We start from the raw sequence: 24278 nt of genomic DNA on the forward strand, positions 1-24278 counted from the left end.
AAGGCAGCAGAAGTATAATCTCTGTATCTGACAAACTTAGGAGATAGCTGAAACCCTGAGGAGAGGACTGCCCAAAGCAGAGGAAATCAAGCACCAGTGCAGAAGATTTCAGAGAGAGTGCTCAAGGCTGCGGATGCGAGACAGCACTGGTAAGGATACTGAGCTGAGGTTCAGGTTCCACTCCAAGGTGTAGAACCGTAAACAGATATATCAATGGTAACAGAGTACATGGACAGGTAAGAAGTAGCATGTTTCCTAGACCATTTGGGGTCTGAGGAGAAAAAGGCAGGGGCCTTGACAAGGAATCACTCAGAAAGGCCATATTTGCAGAAAGTGGTCTGTACTGATGGAAGGAACAGTTGTGATGCTGGGGAAAGACAGGGGACTTTTCCTTGTGAAGAGCCCTACAGCTGCCCCTATTTACTGACTTGGAGAAGGAAAATCTGAAGAACTAACAGATGTGGGAAAAATAATCCCAGTTGTTAGAAAAACTGTTATCTGCCTAGAATGTGGCCCCAGTTTCTTACCCCACATGAACCTCCAGCAAATAGCAAGTCCGGGACAAGCTGTTCTCATTCAGAGAGGAATGACTCGAAAGGAATCAAAACCACAAATGCACGTGGGTTTGAGCCAGCAGTTTAACTTCTAGTAATGTATATACTCGTGCGTTTACAAAATGATGAACACGCACAGGCATTCGCTGATGCTCTGTGAAAACAAAACATTGGAAGCTGTCCAAATGACACCACCAGCGTTTTGATTGCCACAATTGTGCTATATTGATACAGAAAACTCCTTGGTAGACAAAAATGAATAAAAGAGAACTTTGCATAGTGATGTGGGATACTCTCCAAGTTACGTTATTAGGTAAGAAAAGCAAGGTGTGGGATGCTAAGTATAACGGGCAACCGTTTGTGTATAAAAAGGAGAAGAGTGGTATTGTGTATGTAGAAACTATCCCTGGGAAAACACAAGCTGGTAACCCTGATTATGCTGGAGAGGGGGAAAGGGCGGTGGTGGGTGGGGGAAAAGAACTGGGAAGGAGACAACTGTGTGTCCTTTCATAGCTTTTGAAGATTGTAGTATGTGGATGTCCCATCCTTTCAAAAAATAAATAAAATGTTGAACAAGCATATTTTATTCTATTACTGTCATGATGAGTTCAGAATCTAGACGTTGGATACCGTAACACTTAAGATAGATATGCTCAATGTGTTTGTTTTGTTCAAGTGAATAAATTGAAAAGCAAGGCAGACAGAAAAACAGACATTCAATCAATTCCAGAGGCATAGAGGTATTATCTTCCTGGGGGTGCCAAATACAGCAATGCTCAGGTGAGCAGGGACCACATTAAGTAAACCTAAAATAATTGAGACTGGGAGAGGTTTTATGTTTTTAGTATGCACAGTGCCATCTGTGAAAAGATTGTGCTAAAGCTCACCACTGTCTTTCCACACCTTAACAAAATGATTAAATTTACTTCCTTCATACACACACCCACTCGCGCACACGCGCAAACACGGAGACTTTTTACAAGATGTATAAAACATGAATCTCTATCTGTATATAAAAAAAAACAAAACATGAATCTACTCAGAGGTTTAGTAACTTGGTCGCAAGGTCAAAGTCCTGGTGGTAACACCTGTTTTCTAAGGTGAGAGCCAGATTGAGAGCGACGGTCTGACACAGCCAGAGACCACACAGTAGGACATTTGCTCCAGAACATGATGTCTTCCTTGTGAATTACTGTATTTACAGCCCTCATGCTTTCGTGGTTTTTCACCAGGGCCATCTTTGTGGTGGAACTAGGCAACCCAAGCGATGTAAAACCCTTGGCTGGGCAGTGTTTAAAGTTTTCAAAACAGGTGGATGACTTAGAACTGAGACCCTGTCTGCGCCCTCCAGGCATTCTGTCTTTCCCTGAATTATGCTGCAGGAAATTGAGCCATGGGCTCACTTTTTTTATGAACCACGCGAGTCAAACATATTACATTCGGTGCCTTTCCAATGAGAGGACATGTGGAATGAGCAGCTTCCTACTGACAGAGAATCTTCTCTGGGTCTCAGGTCCATTAAAGGTAATCCCGCAGAGGGGAGGAGGTTGGATCTCCCCATTTCTGGTGGATCTTGGGGGTCCTGCTTTCTGGGACACAAATAGCATCCTGCTGGGCCACATGTGGGTGAGGCATAGACCTAGAGGGGAATCGGTGGGGACGAACCGCAGGACGTGAGTAAGTGGTCTGGAATTAGGGGAATGGGGGCTAATGAAGGGCCCACCGGAGGTGAATGGGGTAAAGAGGGGCAGATTGGGTGAATAGGGGAGAGTAGGGGGAAATGGGGGAGACATCCAGTGGAGTGAGCTGCTGGAGAAGAAACAGTCAAGTGTAAGTAGCATGAGTACGGTCAGGGAGAGTGGGAGTGAGCAGGATGTGAGGGCAGTGTGAGTTTTGTCACCATGCACAGTGGAGTAAATGAGTGACGTGCGGCATGCTGTGAAGTCTTGTGGTGAATGGGGCTGAGGGAAGAGCAGCGCAGGTGAGTGGCAAGATGTGGCACAGTGTGAGTGAAGAGGAGTGACGGGCAGTCGGGGTCGTCAGAGTGCTGGAATGGGGTGATGGTGGGTGCTCTGTCAGGTGAGTAACGGGGATCTGTGCTATCAGGGGTTATAGGATCTCGGGACTTCAGCCATGCCAGACCTTGTGGTGGCAATGGGGAGTGGGTAGGGCCTGAGTGGAGGAAGCTACATGTGGTCACTGGGGTTTCTGCACAAGGAGAATCTGCCCCGAGGGCTCCGTGTTTACGACAGGTGTATGGGATGGGAAGAGCCTGTGCGCTGGAGACAGTGCTCGATGAATGTAACCTCCGTGTTGCATGTTTTTCTCGTACTGTTATTTGTATACACTCAGGGAGAGGCCCCACCACAGGAGTTATCCAGAACACCTCTCCCAAATCAGCTCTGCTGTGCCTTAGGCTAGCCCTAATCACTGCAACCCTCAGTTAATTATGCCGATTTGTGTTCTCACTGCTTTAGCTAAAACTTGGAATGTAAAATTAATTCTTATCCATTTGGGATCCCCTAGATAACCCAGTGATCCATGATTGACCCTATATCCACGCAGATCAGTGCTGGGCCCCTGATACTTTAACCAATTATCTCATATTATTGTCTTATTTCTTTAGGGAAATTCTCCAAACTCTCAATTGTGATCTCTTCTCTCCTCATCTTTTGGGGCCTCTTAACATGAGAAATTCCCTTGATAGAATGATAGTCTCCAATATGCTACCAGGCATGATACCTCAGAGGCCTTGGAATAGAAAGGCCATAGGCCAAATTAAAATGCTTGAGTCACATGGCTTATAGAAATTTTAAAACAAAATAGAGTGTGGTGTTGCAACAACAGGGTCAAGGGTTAAGATCACTATATCAGCCAGCCACCGAATTAAATAAGAATACAAAATACATTTTGAAAAAGAAGCAAAGGAAAGAGGTGCGGTAAGTTAACACCCTTAGGATGGGGAACAAACAGGGTGAAGCAGCACATTTCTTGAATCCGGCGATATTCCGTGTTCATTCTCTCAAACGAGCACAGGAGTTGAGATTTGAACAGGAGGCCCAGTCACACCGAAGGTGCTCAGGGCCAATGACACCTCAGTTACCTGAGCTGTATGTAGCTCACCAGTTAGCTTCCTGAACGCTGATGTTTTATCTGTTTTCAGTGGGACAATACTGAGTGTCACCAATTGATGGCCAATTGAAGTATAATGTAGTTCAGGTGGTGGGATACCTCACGACATGTCTATAAGTTATAATCCTGTTTGTCCTAGCATATATTCCATTTATTCTATTTATCTTTAGCATCTCTTGCAAGTTACTAACTCACTTGCTTAGTATATTTAACACATCGTGTGCATTCTGCCTGTGTCTCAAAAGATGCTTGATTATTCCTTATCTATACTTCACACATTCGATGGGTTTTGTTCATATCTCCTAAGCGCCTAGCTTACTAACCATCCGTACTAAGCACTTCTTAGGGATTTCCTCCATCACATTTCTTTTGTGTCCCCCAGAGGACAAACAATAGAGAAAATCAAAGCTAGTTTTTGGAAAGATTAATAAAAACAAACTCTAGAATGATCAAGAAAATAACACATTTTCAAATATCCACGATATAATGGACATCACTATAGACTATAAACATTAAAAGGGTAATAAAGGAATTATGAAAAAGATTTATGCCAATAAATTTGACAATTTTGTTAATGTAATTAATAAAGGAGAAAAACCATATAATTTCTATAGATACAGAAGAAAGGGAGTTGATAAAATTCAATATCCAATCACAATATAAGTTTTTAGCAAACTAGGAATAGAAGAGAACTTCTTTAGTATGATAAAGGGTGTGTTAAAAAAACAATGGTGATGCTGGAGAAACTTTCCTAAGGTTGGGAAGGAGACAAATAGTCCTGCTGTGCCCACTTGTATTCAACATCACACCGGAGGGCTGAGGCAATGCAATAAAGAAAAAGAAAAGGAGTAATGACTGGAAGTGATTAAATACAATTTCACCCTCTGCAGCTATCATGTCCGTAGAAAATCCAAAGGATCTATAGATAAACTAAAAATTAGTCAGTGAATTTAGCAAGGTTGCTACATATAAGCTCAACCTACAGAAATCGTTTGTCTTTGTACCAACAACAAGCAACTAGAACAAATAAGGACACTATAACTTCAACTTGGGGGAAGAGAAACAACTGACCCAGAAATGGAGATCCTTGAAAGGAGGAGTTTGAGTTTGGGTGGGGTGGGATCTGATTGTGAAACACAAGGAGAAAACACCATGAGGCTTTTCACAAGAATGAGAGAAGTAGATGAAACAGACGTCAAAAAGCTGAAAAAGAACAGATCTGTAGTGTTTGAATACATAAGGAAAGGAGTTGAAGACAATTGGAAGGAAGGAAAGTGAAAAGGCCAGGGAAGGGGAGAAAGACCTAGAAAGTCTCGTTCCAGTTGGAGGCGGCAGGGAACAGGTCCTGAGGACAAGGAAGGGAGGCAGGGTTGTCTGTCAAAGCTAAGCAAGGAACAGAGGGAGGCTGAGATATCCTTTTATCTGGGGGGCTCACCCCCACGTCCTATAACCAGGAGAGGCCCACCTCCTTTAGGGAAGACATGGTACGTCAACGGCAAAGGAGTCAGCCTCCCACTCGCTAGCCGGAATCGTCCTTCTAATCACCATCCCCAGGCTTTCTAGTGCTCACTCACCTATGCAACTTCAGCTTTTCTCTCTGCCACCCAAGGCTCTTCTTTCTCAAATGTGAAAATCAGGTCTGGTTTGGTAACTTGATTCTCTGTTACAGGACATGATGCAGGATTTAAGGCCGCTGCTTGGCCATCAGGGCCTCTGAAGTCCAAGAAAGGGGCAGTTTCCGCTTCAGAGACTGCCATTTACACCTTGGCAAAGTCTGGCCATTTCACCTGGGAGGTGAGAGAACAAGTTCGTCTTCTAGGGTCCAGAAGAGATGAGGAATCCTTCACCTCTGAACATTTCAGGACTTCAGAGCTGAGAAGTTCCCATATACCTTTTCCTCAACGCGCAGGTAGGACCACTGCAGATGGGGCCATCGTGTGTTATTCCAGGGGCCGGTGGCATTGGAGGATGAGACTGAAGCCTTCGCCTGCAGGAGTGGCAGTGCCTGGACCCTGCTCAGAGTCGTGTGTCTGGAGTTGTGGGACTGGAGTATTACAGCCACCTGGTCTCCGGGGAAGGAGAGCTTGCCCCGGTAATTTATTACTCATGCTTATCACGTGTAGGTTGTGAAAGCGACCTTCCGTCCTCAGGCTCCAATGCCACTGATCCTGCCACAGCACACGAGGGCTCCAGCTGAAGTAGTCATCCCTGGCTGATGAGGAAAAGACACATGGGAACTGCTTTCTTCCCTGTCCACAAAAAGGATGCCTGCACTCAACCCGGGTTTTCTTTCACGTTGGAGGAGAAACAAACATCTTAGAGCAACTTCTGTTTTCGGTGATGACACAGAACCTTTTAGCTGACCCAAGTCGCTGTCGCCACCATCAGATGGACTTTGGAATTCCCAGCCTCAGATACTATGGCAATAAGTTTCATTTTGTTTATAAATAACCCAGTTGCAAGGATTTTGTTAGAAGCAATGGAAACGGACCAATACACATTGTTTACTTAAATTCTCCAGAATTGCTTGCTACCCTTTTGATGAATAGCTGTCACATTTAGAGTTCAGAGCCCAGAGTGACGGCACTCTTTACGGGCCCTCAGGGAGGTGTACGATTTGGTTATGTAGGCTGGTTGGGGCTGAAGGCAGGATGAACCCAACTGACATTAAGGAAGGGGGCTCGAGATTTCCTTGGCGGGAAGTGGCAGCTGGCTGTTCTCATGCTCATCTGTGCTTATCCTCAGTGAAGTGAACACTGAAAGCCAGGCTTTGGGTAGTTGAGTATCCAGCCCCGACCAAAGAATACAAAGGACATGAGGGACTGTTTCCTCACTGGAGTGGCTGCTTCCAATGGCGCTGGCCGGTGCAAAGAGAAAGAATGGCAAGTTTAAACTCTTAAATTACCTACTCACGACACAGACGGAAACCCAGACATTCTGTAAAAAATTCGTACCTTGTGCACCCGCTGAATTCCCTGTCTATATTGCCAGTCGGTCATTTGAACCTTAGGACTCTGTATAGAAAGGGGTGGGTGCTGAGTGCTCGAACGGTGATATGTGGGAGGATGTGGGAGAACGTGAATACTTGAAACTTCTAATTCCCACTGAGTTTCCTGTGTCCGCTGAATCCAATTCCATTCCCCCCTGAAGAGACTCTGTCTGCCTTAAATAAGTCCCTGTAGTGACCTCCACTGAGACTGTTACTTTTTTAAGGGAAGCCAATTCTCATACTCCCCCACCCCTCTCTCTCCAAACCTACACCTGTCTTGGGTACCAAGCACTTTGTGTGTTTTGCAAGCATTAATTAATTTAACCCTGCCAATAACCCCTTGAAGTACTATACTTAGTATCCTTATCCTTATTTTCCAGATGAGGAAATAGAGGCTCAGAGAAATCAAGTGCCTCTTTCAAGGCAACACATGTAGTAAGTGCTAGAGACGGTGCTTGAACCCAGGACAACTGATGGAGTTTGGATGTGCTGTCCCCTCCAAACCTCATGTGGAAATTGGATCCCCAAAGTGGCAGTGTTGGAAACTGATTGAGTCATGGGGGTGGATCCCTCTTGAATGGATTAATGCTCTCCCTGGGGGAGGGGGTTTAATGGGTGAGCTCTCGCTCCATTACTTCCCACGAGAGCTCGTTGCTTAAAAAGAGCCTGGCACCTTCTCTCTCTTGCTTCCTCTCTCTTTCTTCCGCTTGCGATGTGATCTGTTTGTACCTGCCAGTTGCCTGCCACTTTTCCGCCATGTGTAGAACCAGCCTGAGGCCTGTGCCAGATGCACCTGTCCCAGAGTAGTAAGCCAAATAATCCTCTCTACTTTATAAGTTACCCAGACTCAGGTATTTCTGTGATAGCAACACAAAACGGACTAAAATAACAACATATGCTCTTAATTACTGCAGATCTCTCCCCACCTCAGCACAAGTGATATGGTCTCTCTTAATTAGAGCTTTGAATATATGGAAGAAGTGACTGAATGGGGGTACTTGCAGGCACTGGAAACATGAAGAGAGTCAGGCTTCAAAGCATCTCTCGAATTGTTCATAGACACCATCCTTTGTTAAATTCTGGAGAGAAAGAAAAGAAAGGAAAAGAAAAACTCTATCTCTGGGAACACAAGTCATAGATGGATTTATCCTGAGCCAGTTTTCACATGCATGTCACACCCTTTGAGCCATTTAGATAAATCATGACCAGTGCAGTGCTGGGTCCAAGAAGCCCTGGGAAAGGAAAAGAGGGAGAGTATGGAGTGGACAGGTTGAAGGGGTGGCAGTGCCACTATCCCCAGCTGCCCAGCGTCCGGGCCATCCCCATGAACTTACCAGGCAGCCATACTATCCTGTGAGGACACGACCCGCTTGGCACAGAAGATGTCATCCAGAATATGGTGGTTGAGCAGGTCTTAGGGGAAGAGAGGGACATGGTGATCTGGTGCATTGGGGATAGGGTGACAGTGTATGATGAAGGGCCCAGGGGATCTAGGTTCCTTGGCGCCTGAATAACTTTAACCACTTCATTGCCTGATTTTGGATGACCTTGACTCCCTTGTCAGCTGGTAATGAATTACCTGAATTGCGATGTTGGCTGGTTCTGTACAACCTTAACTCCTGTTGACTGATTTAGGGTGACCTTAACTATCCTAATGCGTGGTTATGAATAACCCCAAGCACCATACTGGCTGGTCCTAGACAACTTCATACTCCAAGTCAGCCAGCTCAGGATGGCTTCAGCTGTCACTGTGCCTGGTCATGAATGATCTCAACTGCAATACTGACTGGTCTGACATCACTTCATCTGCTATGTTGGCTGCCTGGGAACCTATTCAACTGCCATGTTGCTCAATCCTAGTGACTTCAAACACTGTGTTGTCAGGCCCTAGATAAACTCAACCCCCATTTTGACTGATTACGAGTTACCTCAATCTCTTGCTGTCGAGTCCTGTTCAGCCTCAGCCACTATGGTACCTGGTCCTAGATGATCTCAACTGCCATCTAGGCTGGACTAGGATGACCTTAACTGCCCGGTGGTCAGTTATGAATGATCTCAACCGCCATGTCGACGAGCCACAGACATCCTCAACTGCCATTTTGACTAGTTATAAGTAACCTCAACCTCCCTGTGGATTGGCCCAGGACCTCAACCTCCATTTTAGTGTATCTAGTCGACTACCTCAACTTCCATGTCGGCTTAAACTCACCAATCTTGACTTGCATTTTAGCTAGTCTTTAATAAAGTCATTGTTCACGTTACCCTGTCTTAGACAACCTCAATAACTATGGATCACAGTCCTGCACAACTTCAAACTTCAAGCCAGCCGCTTCTGGGCAATCTCTTCTTTCATGTTGACAGGACTCAGACAAAGTCAAACCCCATTCGGGCTGGTCCCAAATACCTTCAGTCTCCATTTTGGACTGTCTTGGACAACTTCAACCACCATTTTGGCTAACCCTGAACAACTTCCACTGCTATTATATTTTCTCTTCAACCACACCACACTCTTTCCTGGAAATTTCTCCCATTTCTGCATGGATGTAGTTTCTTTCTGTTCCTACACACAGACGTCTGCTTCTTCCCTCAGTGTGTGGGCACTCTCAACCCCAAATCAGGACAATCTTTCCCTATATTCCACATGCAGCCAAGTTCCTAGTTTCCTGAGTCTCACAAAACTGTAGCTTCCCTTCTGGGTAAGGTTTGGGAGCTCTGACTTCTCCTAACCTAGACGACCTCTCATTGTAGTCTGGGTAAGGATACCTGATGATGTCTCGAACAGCCCAAACATCTTTTCTCATTTCCCCATCATTTTTCTACTTGTTTCAGGAGATTATGGCTTAAACCACCTTTCCCTCCTTGTGTGGGGAGTGGGGCCAGGCAGGACTTCAGGGTATCCCCAGTGCTGCCTTACTCTGACAATCTATGTGGCAGAGGTTCTGGGTGGGTGTGATGCCATTGTTACACCACCAAGCGGAGCTCAGCTGGAAAATGCCATATTGACTGCTGCCATCGGGATTGTGGCCAACGAAGGACGTGTCAAAGCCACTTTCATAGTGTGCCATGCACAACCCTGGACCAGAGAGAGGGCGGAAGGAGGTGGGAGTAGGGCCTGGGAATTGGTAAGTCTAGGATGAGGAAGGTGAGTACGGGGATGGTTGTCATCTCAGCTGTGAGGGTGATGATCTATGTTTGCTGGTGGTGATGTTGCTGACTCTGGTGACATATCAGTGATGGTGGAGATTATGGTATTCTTGGTGATAATATTGATGTTACTGATGGTAGAGTTGATGGTGATAAAGGCAATAATGGTGATGACATTAGAGTTAGATAAACCACTCTTCGCAGTCAGTCAGGGAGAACCATGCCCTGGTCAGAGACAAGATAAATGACAAGAGGGACCTGGTTGTGAGTGTCGTGGGTTGCACAGGGCATGAACGGGACTTGGGGCAACTGGCATCTCACAGTCTCCAATGCTGTAGCCCTGGTAGCCATTGAGGCCGGCCTTCTCCAGCTTCAGTGCCAGCTCGCAGCGTTCATAGATCTTGGCATCCACAGCAGCCATCATCAGCATGGCCAAGGTCACTACAGCACAGCCCCAGGCCGGCATTACGACACCCAGAAGCCCTCCTATCTGACTCTTTGCTCCAGACTCACCCTGTGCTGTTCAGTATTGGGGGCATTCCGGACCTCTGGGCTCTATGAACAAAGCTCTAAGTGATAGATTCTGGAACACAGAAGCCAGGCGTCTGGACGCCTCACCACTTTTTCCAGTCCCAGTTCCGTTCAAAACCAAGAGACAAAATATACTGACACATACACAAAGATGGAAGGAGACAAAGACAGGGAGAAACTCAGACCTAGTACAAAGAGGTGCAGGGAGATAGGGGTTGGGGCCAACCAAAGGGCAGACAGGTCTTGGGTACTAGGCCTCACGGTGAGGCCACGTTACCCTACAATCATAACACTGTCACACTCTACTCTCCTTAATCGTGCTCTACCATGTGATTACCGCCATTTCCACTTACTCTGCCCCTCATCGCCACCATTCCCTCCTCTGCTAGGTAGTCAGGGCTGTTCACCACACTGTAGCTACTACCGCCTCCTTCCATTTACTCACGGTCCTAGTCCAATTGTGTTGCTATGACATACCTGAGACTGGATAATTTATAAAACACAGAAATTTATTTCCTCATAGTATTTCACACTGGCAAGTCCAAGATCAAGGCGCTGGCATCTGTTGAAGGCTTTCTTGCTGTGCCCTTACGTGACGGAAGGCAGAAGGGCAAGGAAGAGTGAGCCCACTCTTGCAAGCCCCCTTTATGGTGACATTAATCCCTTCAAGAAGGTGGATCCCTCATGACCTAAACACCTCCCCAGAGGCCCCACCTCCCAACGCCAACACCTGAATTTTGGAGGACACATTCCCACCATAGCATTCATCCTTGGTACCTCCTTCACCTCTCTGCACTTACTGCGCTGCTCCACCCTAGTTTACTGGAATCCGCCCATGTTACAATCACACTGGGTCCCACATCACGTATGATAAAGGACATATTACACATACGTCCTCACGCTCGACTGCTTCTTCACCTTCATTCTCGTTCTACCCTTTATTCCCCCATTCACTTACACTGCCTCTCGTCCACTCATACTCACCCAACCAGACCTCGGCTTACCACAGACCCCTAACTCTCTACTTGTCCTTACCCAAATTCTCTCACATCGTATTGCTACTTCCCCTCCATTCACTCCCACTTAGACTCATTTCCTTCTTGCGCCTCTGCTTCCTGCTGCTGCATCAGATGACTCCCGCTCACTCTCATGTGGCCCGTCCTTCACCTCTGTTCATTGACTCTGGGCCTTATCATCCCCCCCATTCGCTCCCCTTCTTCCTCTTCCTCAACTTTATCCTCCCAAATGCTGCCGTCCCCTTTTCCTGGGCCTCTGCCTCACATTACCCCAAACACCACCTCGAGGTACCCACATACACTCGCTCTTACGTTTGGTCACCTCCATTCTTTCTCAATTCTTCTTCATTATCTCACTCTGCCTCTCATTACCCCAATCGTTTAATTTCACCCCCTCTGTACCTCCTCTTACCCTCTCCTCACTCATGTCCTGCTCCCGATTCATGTCTATTTGCTCCTACTCGGCCCCACAGGTCCCCCATTCAGTCACACTTTGGCTTAAGTTCGCTGCTTTTCACTCACATTGGGCCCCGTGTTTCCCCCCTTTTTTTCACCCTGGACCACGTGACCTTCATCCCCTCTCTGTTTGCCTCACGATACCCACATTTCCTCATCTTCTCTCTTTACTTCCATTCCCTCTCACTCTGCCCAGCATCACCTCTGTTCGCGCACACTCTTCGGCTCATTCACGTCTGCTGATTGACACTGGGATCCATGTACCCCCACATTCCAGGATCACCACCCCACAGTTCCCCCGTGTAATCCATCTGCTCCTAGACCCCTCTAGTCACTCACCTTCTCCCTCCTTATGCCCCCACGCAAAAAAACCGCACACAGACTCACACCCTACCATGCACTCATGTTCATTCCCTCTTACTCTGCCCCTTGTGCACCCCATTCTTCCCTCTATGCCCCACATTACCCCATCCACTCCTGCTTTCCCCACACGCTCACCTGTCTTCACTCATGTTATGCCTCCTAAACACCATTCATTCATGCTCTGATCCTTAGTACTTACATCAGCTCTATTCCCATTCACCACCTTTCATCGTCCCGTTCACTCAGTCTGTTCCCACTTTCACCTTTTTTTCACTTATATTGTACCTCATTTTCCCACCGTTTACTGCAGATCATCTGTAACCTCAAATTAATTCAAAATTGAACGTGTAAGGGCCGAGCCTGTGGCGCACTCGGGAGGGTGCTGCGCTGGGAGTGCGGCAACGCTCCCAGCGGCCGCGGGTTCGGATCCTATATAGGAATGGCCGGTACACTCACTGGCTGAGTGCCGGTCACGAAAAAGAAAAAAAAAAAAAAAAAAATTGAACGTGTAGTCTCTCCTTCTCTGTGCCTCCCATCCCCCCACATTCACTCCACGCTGCTGTTCATTCACCTCCAGTCCATGGCCTTTTGTCTCTCTTTGCCCCCACTCACTCCCACCTTGTCATTCATTCACCATTGTCCACTGCCTCACACTAGTCCTATGTGTCTCCTGTTTACTGACACTCACGTTGGCCGGGACAGAAAAGTCTGATATATTGTTGAGGATTCGGTTTGGCTGCACATAGCATCACCACCACAAATGCCAGTGGCATCGAGAGGACGGAAGGGGATTTGTCTCCTGGAGGGAGGTATTTCGAGTCTCCACGGTCACCAGAGACGTGGCTCCTTCTGTGCTGTCGCTCTGCCAACCTTACCTGTTCCCTCGGTCCAAAACGACTGCTCACAATTGGCAGTGCTTTCATAGTTTTGGTAAAATGTGTATTATCAGCGATTGTAATGATAACTCTCCGACAAGGTGGGGGCCTTTCTCATTGTCTTTGGGTGAGAGTGTCACATCATGCAGACTCTGTGCTGGGACCAGCTACCTGTCACCTTTCCATACCTCTTCACCTAGCCACCTGCTGCTTAGGCTACTGTATGAGGAAGTCACCCTTGGAGGGGCTGATGATAGGGGATGCCCAGGGCAGAGTGTGGGCATCCTGATTCCACAGCAGAGAAGCTGGTCTCACTCAGCTTGTGGATGTGCACTGTGGGCCCTGGGATAGTTTCTGAAGGGCTGTTTCAATGGCTCAGAATCATTTCTGGATCTGTCAATCACTACACCCTGACCCCACCAATCCTAAAGGACTTCACCTTCCTCACCGGAGTGTGTGTATGTATACACGAGGTGGTACAGGATGATACCTGTACCTATCTGTCTGGGGGTAGGAAGGGCCAAGACGGCGATGGGGCATAGAAGACCCACAATTCCTCTCTTCCACCCCCTGATGCCTTGAGAGAGTAGAAAACTTTTGTACCCAGATGGTTCTGATCCTTCAGAGAGCAAGTGATCTGAATTATTCCCCTACTTTCTCTCCTTTCCTTGTCTGCTAGGAAGCTACATTCCTTGGCTTGGTTTTTATTTTACTTTTATTACTTTTTGCATAGCCACTCATATTTATTTGTTTATTATTACATTGAAAAATAATTGATTAAACATATTTCTGGGGGTCACAGTTGAATATCAATACCGGTGTACAATGTGTGATGATCAAATGAGGATAATTATCATGTTTATCATTACAAAACGTAAACATTCCTTGTGTCCATTAACCAATTTCTCGATAACCCCAATCCTCCTGCCTCTTTCCCACCTGTAGTGACAACGGTTGTGTTCTATCCATCTCAAAGTTCCACACATTATTGTCATTCTTTCCTTCCTTCCTTCCCTCCTTCCTTCCTCTTTTCTTCTCCCACTTATGAGTGAGGACATGCAGTATTCCTCTTTCTGTGCCTGGTTTGTTTCCCTTAACATAATTTACACCAGGCTCATCCATGCATCTGTGAATGGCAGAAATTCATTCTTTGTTATGGCTGAGTAGTATTTTATCGTGTGTATGTACTACATTTTCCTTATCCAGTCATCCATCGATGGACATTTAGATTGATTCCATATCTTGTTTATTGTAAATTGAGCTGCGATGAACATGGGAGTGCAGGCATGCCTTCGACATGATGATTTCATTTCTTTGTGTATATACCTAGTACTGGGCTGGCTGGATCATATGTCACTTCTATCTGTACCTGTTTGAGGAACCTCCATACTGTTTTCCATAATGGCTGTACTAATTGACGGTCCCACCAACAGTGTAAAAAGGTTCAACTTCCTCTGCTTCCTTGCCAGCATTTGGTATTCTCTGTCTTTTTGATAATAGCCAGTGGAATTGGGGTGAAATGACATCTCAGTGTGGTTTTGATTTGCATTTCCCTGATGATTAGTAATGCTGAGCATATTTTCATATATTTGTGGGCCGTTTGTATGTCTTTGTCGGTTCAACTCCTTTGCCCATTTTTTAATTGGATTAATTGATTTTTTTACTGTTAACTTGTTTGAGTTCCTTGAATATTCTGGATATGAATCCTTTGTTGGATGTATAGTTTGCAAATATTTTCTCCCAGTTTGTAGGTTGTCTTCTTGCTCTGTTGATTGTTTTCATTGCTGTCCAGAAGCACTTTAGTTTGATATAATCCCATTTGTTTATTTTTCCTTTTCTTGCCTGTGGTTTTGAGGTCTTATTCATAAAGTCTTTCCCCATTCCAACACCCTGAAGTGTTTCCCATATGTTTTCTTCTAGAGGTTTTATAGCTTCATGTTTTATATTTCAGTCTTTAATCCATTTTGAGTTGACTTTGGTATACAGCAAGGTGTATGGGTAGAGTTTCATTCCTCTACAAATGGATATCCAGTTTTACCAGCACCATTTACTGAAGAGGCTGTCCTTCACCCAACGTATGTTCTTGGAACCTCTGTCAAAGATCAGTTGGCTCTAAGCATGCGGGCTGATTTCTGGGTTCTCTACTCTGTTCCCTTGGTCCATGTGTCTGTTTTTATGTCCTTGGCTAGTTTGAATGGTTCTGGAATGAGGCTCTGAGATACCTTTTGGAAGTTCTATGGGATACCGAATTTAAAAAAAGAAGAGTATTATTGGATGGAAGCTATGGATCTGACTTTGGGAACCTGTGTGACCTTGAGCAAGTTAGTTAATCTCTCTGGGACTCAGTTTCCTCATCTGACAAGTGGAGGACATAGGACTGTTGTGGAGACTATCTGAGGCAGGCAATGTCATGTGCTTCACACGGTGCCTGACACAGAGGAAATACTGAGCTATGTCACTTGCTGTGTCTGTTAGCAGGAGCCTCCTCACTGGTCTCTCTGAATGGTCTCTCTGTTCCTGCCCTTGCCCTCTGCAATCTTTTCTCCACAGAGCAGCCTGCAGGTCATTTTAAAATTTTTCCTTCTTACTAAAATCTTTATATTTACATATATACATATACATTTTTTCACACACACACACAATCTAATTTTGTGTAAATAATAATACGAAAAAAATCTTACATAGACCTTCCTACACTCTAGGCATTGTTCTCAATCCTATACAATTACCAACTCATGTGTCACCAGAACCTTAACGAGGTAGGCACTATCGTTATCCCCATTTTATCGATAAGGAAACTTAACAGAGAGACGGTAGGAGTCCTGCCCTAGGTCACACAGATGGTAACGGGGGTTTGAACCCAGGCTGTCTCCATCACGTTTGCTTATTTGGGGGGGGCTCTGTTTTCTTCCCTGATATATCGCCAATGTCTAGAACACTACCTGGCATAGAGGAGGTGCTTAACAAATTCCTGTGGAGGTCATATTCCAGTAGGGCAAGACAGGCCGTAAACAAATGAGTCAAATATACGTGCATTTTAAACATTAATATGTAATGCCAGATTGCTTCAGACTGGTCTTCAAAAAATATGATCCCTCCGATGGCTTCCCGTCATGTCCAGAATGAAATATGAACTCTGTCCCTGGCCAGAGGCCCTCCATCACCTGGCCCCGCCCACACCTCCTACACTCCCAGCACAGTGACGCTATCTCTGCCCACCCAGGGAAAGCAACCTGTCAGCCGCTACTTAATACATCCCCTTCACTCCCAGGGTTTCTGTGTGTGTCCCATATCGCCGTTCATTTATTTTTCAGCTTCCTGTTTTTCTGTATACCGACCTACTGTTCTTCAAGCGCTAGAATATACTGTCAGCCTGGCCGCCGGATGGAGCCACCGGTTTTCCCTACCTCCCAGTCTTTGTGCGCGCAGAGCAATTCCGCTACGCATCCTGTCTACCCATTCAATTACATGTGCCACCCCGTCGACGCTCTCCAAGTTCAAGACACGAAATCCTTGCTGGCTAGAAACTCTTCCTTAATTGGATAGTCCCCTGCGCGCCGTGAGAAAACTGCTGTCTGACGTCTTAGGGTTGCCGGCCTCCGCAGAACAAACTAAACACCTGCTCTGTGCGGCCGTCCTGGAGGGAGGAGACGGGGAAGGCGCGGCCATCTCGCCTAGGAGCGCTGACGTCACCTGCGCGGCCGCCGTCCGTCTGCGCCTGCGCCGGGGCCCCGTGGTCACCTTCGCGACCCCATGTTGACTCCCGGCGGGCGCCATGTCAAAGGCACCACTGAGCGCGCGCAGAACCTGCCCCGCTGCGGTGCCAGAGTCGGTCCGGAAGCCAAAGTGCTCGTCGAGCCCCGAGCTTGTAAAGGTCTCCTGAACGGTGGACAGATATTCTGTTGTCGAGAGAGAGTGAGTTTGTGGGGCGAGTGCCAGGGGCCGTGGGCTGAGTGCTGGGGCGCTCAAAGGTTGAGTGAAGGGCGGTTGGTGAGGGTCATTGATGTGTGCGTTTGGTGGCCGAGTGATGGGGAACCCAAGGGTCCGGGAGTGAGGGTCTGGGGGCTCAATGGTGGACAGTTACGGGGCTAGTCGGGATTGCGGAGGGCCTATTAAAGTTTGACTTTTACACATTTTCCAGCACAGTGAGCTGCGCCAAAGGTTCCTGCACATCCCTCAGGCCCCTCTCTGGATGCGCCCTGCCTTCCCGCTGCCCACTCCCCTTGCCCAAGGCCCAAGGTAGGGGCCTGGTGTGAATGCTCCAGCCGAAGTGAATCTGCACCCGAAGGCCCCTTTCCGGCTCCAGGGCCCAACGTCCCCAGCGAGGTGAGGAGAAGGAAGAAGAGGCACGTGAGAGGACCCACCTGACCCTGGGCCTCGCCCAGAGTTTGGGACCTGGGAGGGGCGGGGCATGGTGCTGCGAAGTCTGAGGGGGATGGGAGCGATAATAGAGACTTTTACAGTCCCGTTTTTGGAGTTTAAGAAGTAACGTATTTGAGTTATAGATTAATTAGGAAATACGGGGAAAGAAACTCAAAAGGAACTAATTTTCCCACCCGGAAACATTTGAAAGTCCATTCTTGGACATTTTTTAGTGTTTATAAGTGTATGCCCTTTAAACATTTAACATACAATTTTCGAGTGGGTTCCTGCAGTTTTATAATGTACTTTTTCTCATTTAGAAGTTTAGTGTAATCCAGCGTAAATTTTTTTCTATACCGTATTAAAAACTTTTCAGATATGTGTACCACAGAGAACAAAAATAATGTGCACAGTTCCATGTAACATTTTTTTTTTTTTAACTTTTTCGTGACCAGCACTCAGCCAGTGAGGGCACTGACCATTCCTATATAGGATCCGAACCCGCAGTGGGAGCATCGCTGCGCTCCCAGCGCCACATTCTCCCGAGTGCGCCACGGTCTCAGCCCTTCCATGTAACATTTGGAACTGCTGTGTAGCACTTCATCCCTTATATTTCTATATTACTAATCCTTTATCACGGGTACACTTGGATCATTTAAATTGGACATTATTAAAGTTAATCCTGATATAATGGTACCTACGGAGAAATTATGATATGTTATGATAAATTATTTCATTAAGGAAAATACCTAGAAATACATTTAATGGGTCAGTATGTGACTTAATATATACATGAAGCATTTTGCGTACAAGGTTCACATGAGGAAAAGGGTCAAGATTACACAGGTCCGGGTTAAAACCTCATGTTTGCATAAACTCTTGCATAGAGCAGCCTCATGACCGGCTGGTGTGTGAGAGGATTTCTAGGCAGATAATTCTAGGAACTGAATGCCTGATGGGATCTTTCGTATGCTCTTCTCTTTTCCAGACGTTCCAGCTCAGCCTTCACACATCTCTGCTTTTTCCCAGGAAGAGCAGGAAATGGCCAAACTCCAGGTAAGTATGTTGTCTGTCTCTTCCTATCTCTTTTTCACTGTGGATGTAATGAGATATGTAGGAATCTCTGCCATAAAGTAGGAAATTACCTGTAAATAAGGATGAGGATCAGGGAAAATGAGAGGCCAAATTAGAATGCAGATGCATTGGAGGACTTCGGGTGGAAGAGACATTAAACTTGAGCTGCCGGTTTCCCTTTGAGGTTCCTGGCAGCCAAAGAGAAATGTATCCAGTATCTTGGCTCACCGTAGTCATCAGGAGAGAGCACAGAGTCCTCAGGGGAAGTCAGGGTTGCCTGGAATTGCGTCTCAAAGCACTTCTTTGCCAGGTCTTCATGTGGGTAATGGAATTGTCTTCAACCACAGCCTGATGATAAATGCGGTTCCTGGTTTCCTGCAGATAGTTATGCTCTGCATAATGATGTTTCGGTCAATGATGGACCGCATATACAATGGTGATCCCATAAAATTGTAATGGCTGTACCATACAGCCTACGTTCGTAAGTGTGTGTAAGTACATTCTGTGATGTTTGCACAGAGATGGTACTGCCCAACGATGCACTTCTCAGAGCTAACCCTGTTGTTAAGCGACATGTGGCTGTATTTCCTACAGCATTCCTCAGTGAGCGGGAGACATCATGTCAAAGTGTAATTTGGGAATGAAATCTCCTATGGAACGTACCTCTCTTTCATGTGACTTTCCTCTTACCTGTAGCCTCATGCAACCACAAATCTGTTCTGGGTCACTATAGTTTTATCTTTTCGAGGTATGGGAAGGGTCATAATCATAACCCCTCCTTTGTTCAGCATAATACGACTCAAGGTGGAGAGAAAACCTATGAATGTCCTGAGTGTTGAAAATCCCTCAGTGAGAATTCACTCCTTATTGTTCATCAGATCGCTCATACAAGAGAGGAACCTTATGAATGTAGAGAATGTAGAAAAGCATTCAGTAGGAAGGCACACCTCAGTATACTTCAGAGAATGCATACAGGAGACAAACTCCTTGAATGGAATGAATGTCGTAAATCCTTCAGAGAGGAATCAACACTGCATATACGTCAAAGAACTCATGCAGGTGAAAAACCGTATGTGTGCAATGAGTGTGGCAAAACCTTCCAAGAAAAGACAAAGCTCATCATATACCAGAGAAACTCACACAGAAGAGAAGCCCTATGAATGTTCTGAATGTGGGAAAACCTTGAAATCCCCTGTGTGGGTGTTCTCTTGTACATCAGAGAACACACACAGGAGAGTAACCTTTTGAATGTAATGAATGTGGCAAATCCTTCAGAGAGAAATCAATGCTGCATAGACGTCAAAGAACTCATACAGGAAAGAAACGTTATGTGTCTTCAGACTGTGGAAGAGCCTTTATCCTTAAGGTGAGCCTCAGTGCTCATCAGAGAATTCATAGAGGAGAAAAACTTGATGGATGTACTGTACATGGGAAAGCCTTCTGGAAGTCATATCTCATGTTCCATCAGAGAGCTCATACAAGAGAAAAATTTGAGAAATCCTTCCAGTTGGAAGCCTAACGTCACCGTGAAATCTGGTCACAGGTATCAAGGGAAACCCAATTTAATAAATTTCAATAAGCATAGTCCCTTGGAAATGATATAAGGGAAATGTGTTTCTAGACTTAATAGCAAACTCGCGTACAAAAAAATAAATAAAATCTACTATTGTTAAGAATAGCTGTTTTGTCTTTTCTCTTAATGGGGAATGAGTGCCATGTACAAGAAAAGAAGGGTTTACCAAATGATGTAAAGGTACAAATTTACACTTAACCACTAAAGGAACACCAGTTCAAAATATACTGGAAATGTTCTAATTTATTAGAAAGGATGCATAATCAGAACAATATAAAGAAAAGAGCACTAGGGCATCAAATCCAGTTTCCAGAAGTATCAACAATTGATAATGTCAGCATTTCCACCCCAGCCTGTTCTGTGGGCAAAATTTTGGCTGTGTTCCTACGCATGATCTTCTCCCTTTGAGAGCTTGTTCGTGAAGCCTTCCCAGAAATACTGTGAACTTCCCCATAGGCATTTAGAAGAGCTCTCTGTAGTGGATTGAATTAAGTCCTCTCAGAACTCACTGAAGCTTGAATTGTGTCCCCCAAGTTTTATGTATTAGAAACTTAGCCCCCACTGTGACCATTACGAGGGTGGGAAATCCTGTGATGGTTATTGAAGGGTGGAGCCTTGAGGAGGTGTTGGGATTGTAGGACTGTGCAGTAGTGAATGGATTAACACTGGTGCTCAGGTGTGGTTCTGAGGGATTTAAAGGAAGAAGAGAGTCTCTGCGCTCTGCTCTCTCTGCTTCTACCATCTAGCAATGCGAGACCCCTGGGTTACTGGTGCCAACATCAGATGGCCTATGGACTTCCAGCCTAAGAAACTATATGAAACGAATTTCATTCTCTTTAAAACTTACCCAGTCCCAAGGATTTTGTTATAAGCAATGGAAACGGACCAATACACATTGTTTACTTAAATTCTCCAGAATTGATTTCTACACCTTTTGATGAATAGCTATCACATTCAGAGATCAGTGCCCAGAGTGATGGCACTCTTTACGGGCCCCCAGGGCGGTGTGTGATTTGGTTATCTAGGCTGGTTGGGGCTGAAGGCAGGATGAACCCAACTGACATTAAGGAAGGGGGCTCGAGATTTCCTTGGCGGGAAGTGGCAGCTAGCTGTTTTCTTCATCATCTGTGCTTATCCTGAGTGAAGTGAACACTGAAATCCAGGCTTTGGGTAGTTGAGTATCCAGCCCCAACCAAAGAATGCAAAGGACATGAGGGACTGTTTCCTCACTGCAGTGGCTGCTTCCAATGGGGCCAGTGCGAAGAGAAAGAATGGCAAGTTCAGACTCCTAAATTATCTACTCAAGACACAGACAGAAACCCAGACATTCTGTAAAAAGTTAGTACCTTGTGCACCCGCTGAATTCCCTGTCTATATTGCCAATCTGTCATTTGAACCTTAGGACTCTGTATAGAAAGGGATGGGGTGCTGGTATTCAAATGGTGATATGTGGGTGAATTTGGGACAGTGTGAATACGCTAAACTTCTGATTCCCACTGACCTTCTTATGCAAGCTTAATCCAATTCCATTCTCCCCAGAAGAGACTCTATGTGCCTTGTTAAAGACCACCAAAATAGTGAAGATACAAAAGAGTTCTGTCACCTCCCAATGTGTATCCCTTTTGTAGTCAACCCTTTAGTGTACATTGGCTCCAGGCAATCACTGATATATTTTTGGTCTCGGTCGTTTTGCCTTCCCCATGGTGTTGTATAAATGGAATCATACCGTACTTAGCCTTTTGAGTCTGGCTTTTTTCACTTAGCATAATACATTTGCGGTTCATCCGTGTTGTTGCGTGTATCACTAGTTCTTTCATGTTGATTGCTGTGCAGTATTACATTTTGTGGATTCCAGGTTGTTTACCCATTTATTGGTTGAAAAGCATTTGGGTTTTTTCCGTCTTTTGCTGATTAAAAATATAGCTTTCGGGTTTACGTAAGTTTTCATTTCATTGAAGTAGATATACCTGGGAACGGAATTGCAGGATTGTATAGTAGTATATGCTTAACTTCATAAACAACTGGAAAACCACTTTGCAAAGTGGCTGTGCCATTTCACATTCCTGCCTATGATAGGAGACGTCTGGTTCCTCACCAGTACTTAGTATTGTCGGGTTTCTTTCCCCATTCTAATAGGCATATAGCGGCATCTCGTTGCGGTTTTAATTTGCAGTTCCCTCATGACTAATGATGTTGAGCATCGTTTTATGTGCATATTTGCCATTTCTATATCTTTTTTCATGACGTATCTGTGTTTTGCCTTTTGTTTTTTTTTTCAGTTTTGAGAGTTCTTTATATATTCTCAATACAAGTTCTTTGCCAGATATTTGATTTGCAAATATTTTCTTCCATTCTGTAGTGTGTCTTCTCGATCTCTTAACCATGTCTTGAATTTTGATATCACATCTAAGAAGTGTTTGGCTAACCCAAGGTCAAAAAGACTTTCTCCCATAGTCTAGAAGTAGTATAGGTTTAGACTTTACATTTACGTCTATGATCCATTTTGAGTTAAATTTTATATATGTTGGAGACGTTCATTGATGTCCTTTTTTGGGCATATCAATATCACATTGTTCCAGAACCATTTGTTCAAATAGGAACTCCCATTTTCCATTGAATTGCCCCTGCGTTTTGTCAAAAATAATTTGTGTATATAAAGATCTAAAGTACATTTAAATATAACAGACGTGAAGTCCACAGTTTATAAGTGTACAGCTTGATGAATTATTACAAAGTGAACACACTGTGTAGCCACCACCTAGGCCAAGATATAGAACATAATCGGGACCTCAGAATCCCCCTTCATGCCCTCTGCCTAAATCTCTGCCACCCACAAAAGTAATCACTGTCCTGACTTGGATTAGCCTTGCCTGTTCTCTTACTATATATAAATAAAATCATGCAGTGTGTACTCGTCTGATTCTGGTTTTTTTGCTCATCAGTACATCTGTGACAGTCATCTGTGTTGGACATGTGCAGAGCAGTTCTCCGGGTGGCCTTGCGCTGATGTTGTCCTCCCCTTTTTCTCACTTCTGCTTCTCAAGAATAATTGTGGAATGTGCTGGGAATGTAACATCCTGAGATAAAGAGGGGTCTGGCTTGAACAGCCCAGCCTCTGTTCTGGACCCGGCCCCCCTATAACCAGATGTCCTTCAGTGCTTTAGCTCAGTGGGTCCTGTGGCCCTGGAGGTGTAAAATACAAGGCAGGCAGCTTTCTGGGGTCCCTCAGCTGCAGTGCAAGTGGGGCATGTTTAGATGAGACTACGTTTGCCCCACGCAGCTTTCCTGAGCCATGGGGGACCAGCTCACAATGAAGCTGAGGCTTCTGTTGTCACTTGCTGCCTATCTGTAAGTACTAAACCTGTTCCATGTAACTTGTCCTAGTCACATGTGCGTGGGTGTTCTGTCTCACCAGACTCAGACAAACCGGTAGCCAGCGGCCATTAACATGCTTCATTCACAACATGTGGTTGTAGTTTATTCATTTTCGTTAACACACAGCATTCCATTGAATGGATGTGTCACAATTGGCCCGTTCTACTGCTGACACACATTTGGATTTTTTCTCATGGTTTAGTGTTAGAAATAGCGCTGTCGTGAACATCTCGGTACTTGCTTTCTAGAGCACATGTGCTTGAATTTCTCTACGGTGTGTACCTAGGAGTAGAATTGCTGGATCATGGCATATGCAAATCATTAACTTTAGGAAATAATGCCACTGTTTCCCAAAGTGATTATAGCAGTTTACATTCCCACTAACAGTGTGTGAGAATTCCCATTTCAACACGCTGTGGTATTTTAGTCTGCTCAATTATGACTTTTCTGGTGGGCGCATAGTGGGTGTCTCAAAGTGACTTACATTTTCATTTACCCGACTGCCAATGGGGTTGAGTACTTTTCTGTTTACCTGAGTGGTAATGAGGTAGAGTACATTTTCTCATGTTCGTAGGTCATTTGTTCTCCCATTTAGTGAACTACTACCTATTCACTTCTCTTGGTCATTCTTCTGTGGTGTTTGCATGCTTCTTATTGATTCGTAGGGGTTATTTTATGTATTTTAGATAAGAACCCTTTATCAGTCATGAATATTGCAGATAATGTTCCCATCTGTGGCTTGCCTTTCTCACTGTACTGCTCTTAGTGTTTGAACGCTTACAAGACTTTTCCTTGGTGAATAGTACTTTTCATGTTTTGTTTTAGAATTCTTTC

The 24278-nt window shown here is 45.3% G+C and overlaps 2 protein-coding genes across 2 annotated transcripts in view; one reads left to right on the plus strand and one right to left on the minus strand.

The window, feature by feature from the left end:
* Positions 1-451: 451 nt before the first annotated feature.
* Positions 452-10285, minus strand: LOC134368018 (sperm acrosome-associated protein 5-like). Its single transcript, XM_063084642.1, has 5 exons — positions 10141-10285; positions 9590-9748; positions 8010-8088; positions 7831-7907; positions 452-498 (listed from the first exon to the last, which is right to left on the minus strand). The coding sequence occupies exons 1-5, from the start codon at positions 10283-10285 to the stop codon at positions 452-454; spliced, it is 507 nt and encodes a 168-aa protein (XP_062940712.1).
* A 7079-nt stretch (positions 10286-17364) lies between these two features.
* Positions 17365-24278, plus strand: part of LOC134368019 (zinc finger protein 182-like) — a 53900-nt gene continuing 46986 nt past the window's right edge. Inside the window, 2 exon segments of the mRNA XM_063084643.1 lie at positions 17365-17386; positions 18411-18478. Of these exon segments, the coding sequence (XP_062940713.1) occupies positions 18464-18478 (15 nt within the window). The 5' untranslated portion in view covers positions 17365-17386; positions 18411-18463.

Source organism: Cynocephalus volans, chromosome X (genome assembly GCF_027409185.1).
Source record: "Cynocephalus volans isolate mCynVol1 chromosome X, mCynVol1.pri, whole genome shotgun sequence".
In the NCBI taxonomy this organism is placed as follows: domain Eukaryota; kingdom Metazoa; phylum Chordata; class Mammalia; order Dermoptera; family Cynocephalidae; genus Cynocephalus; species Cynocephalus volans.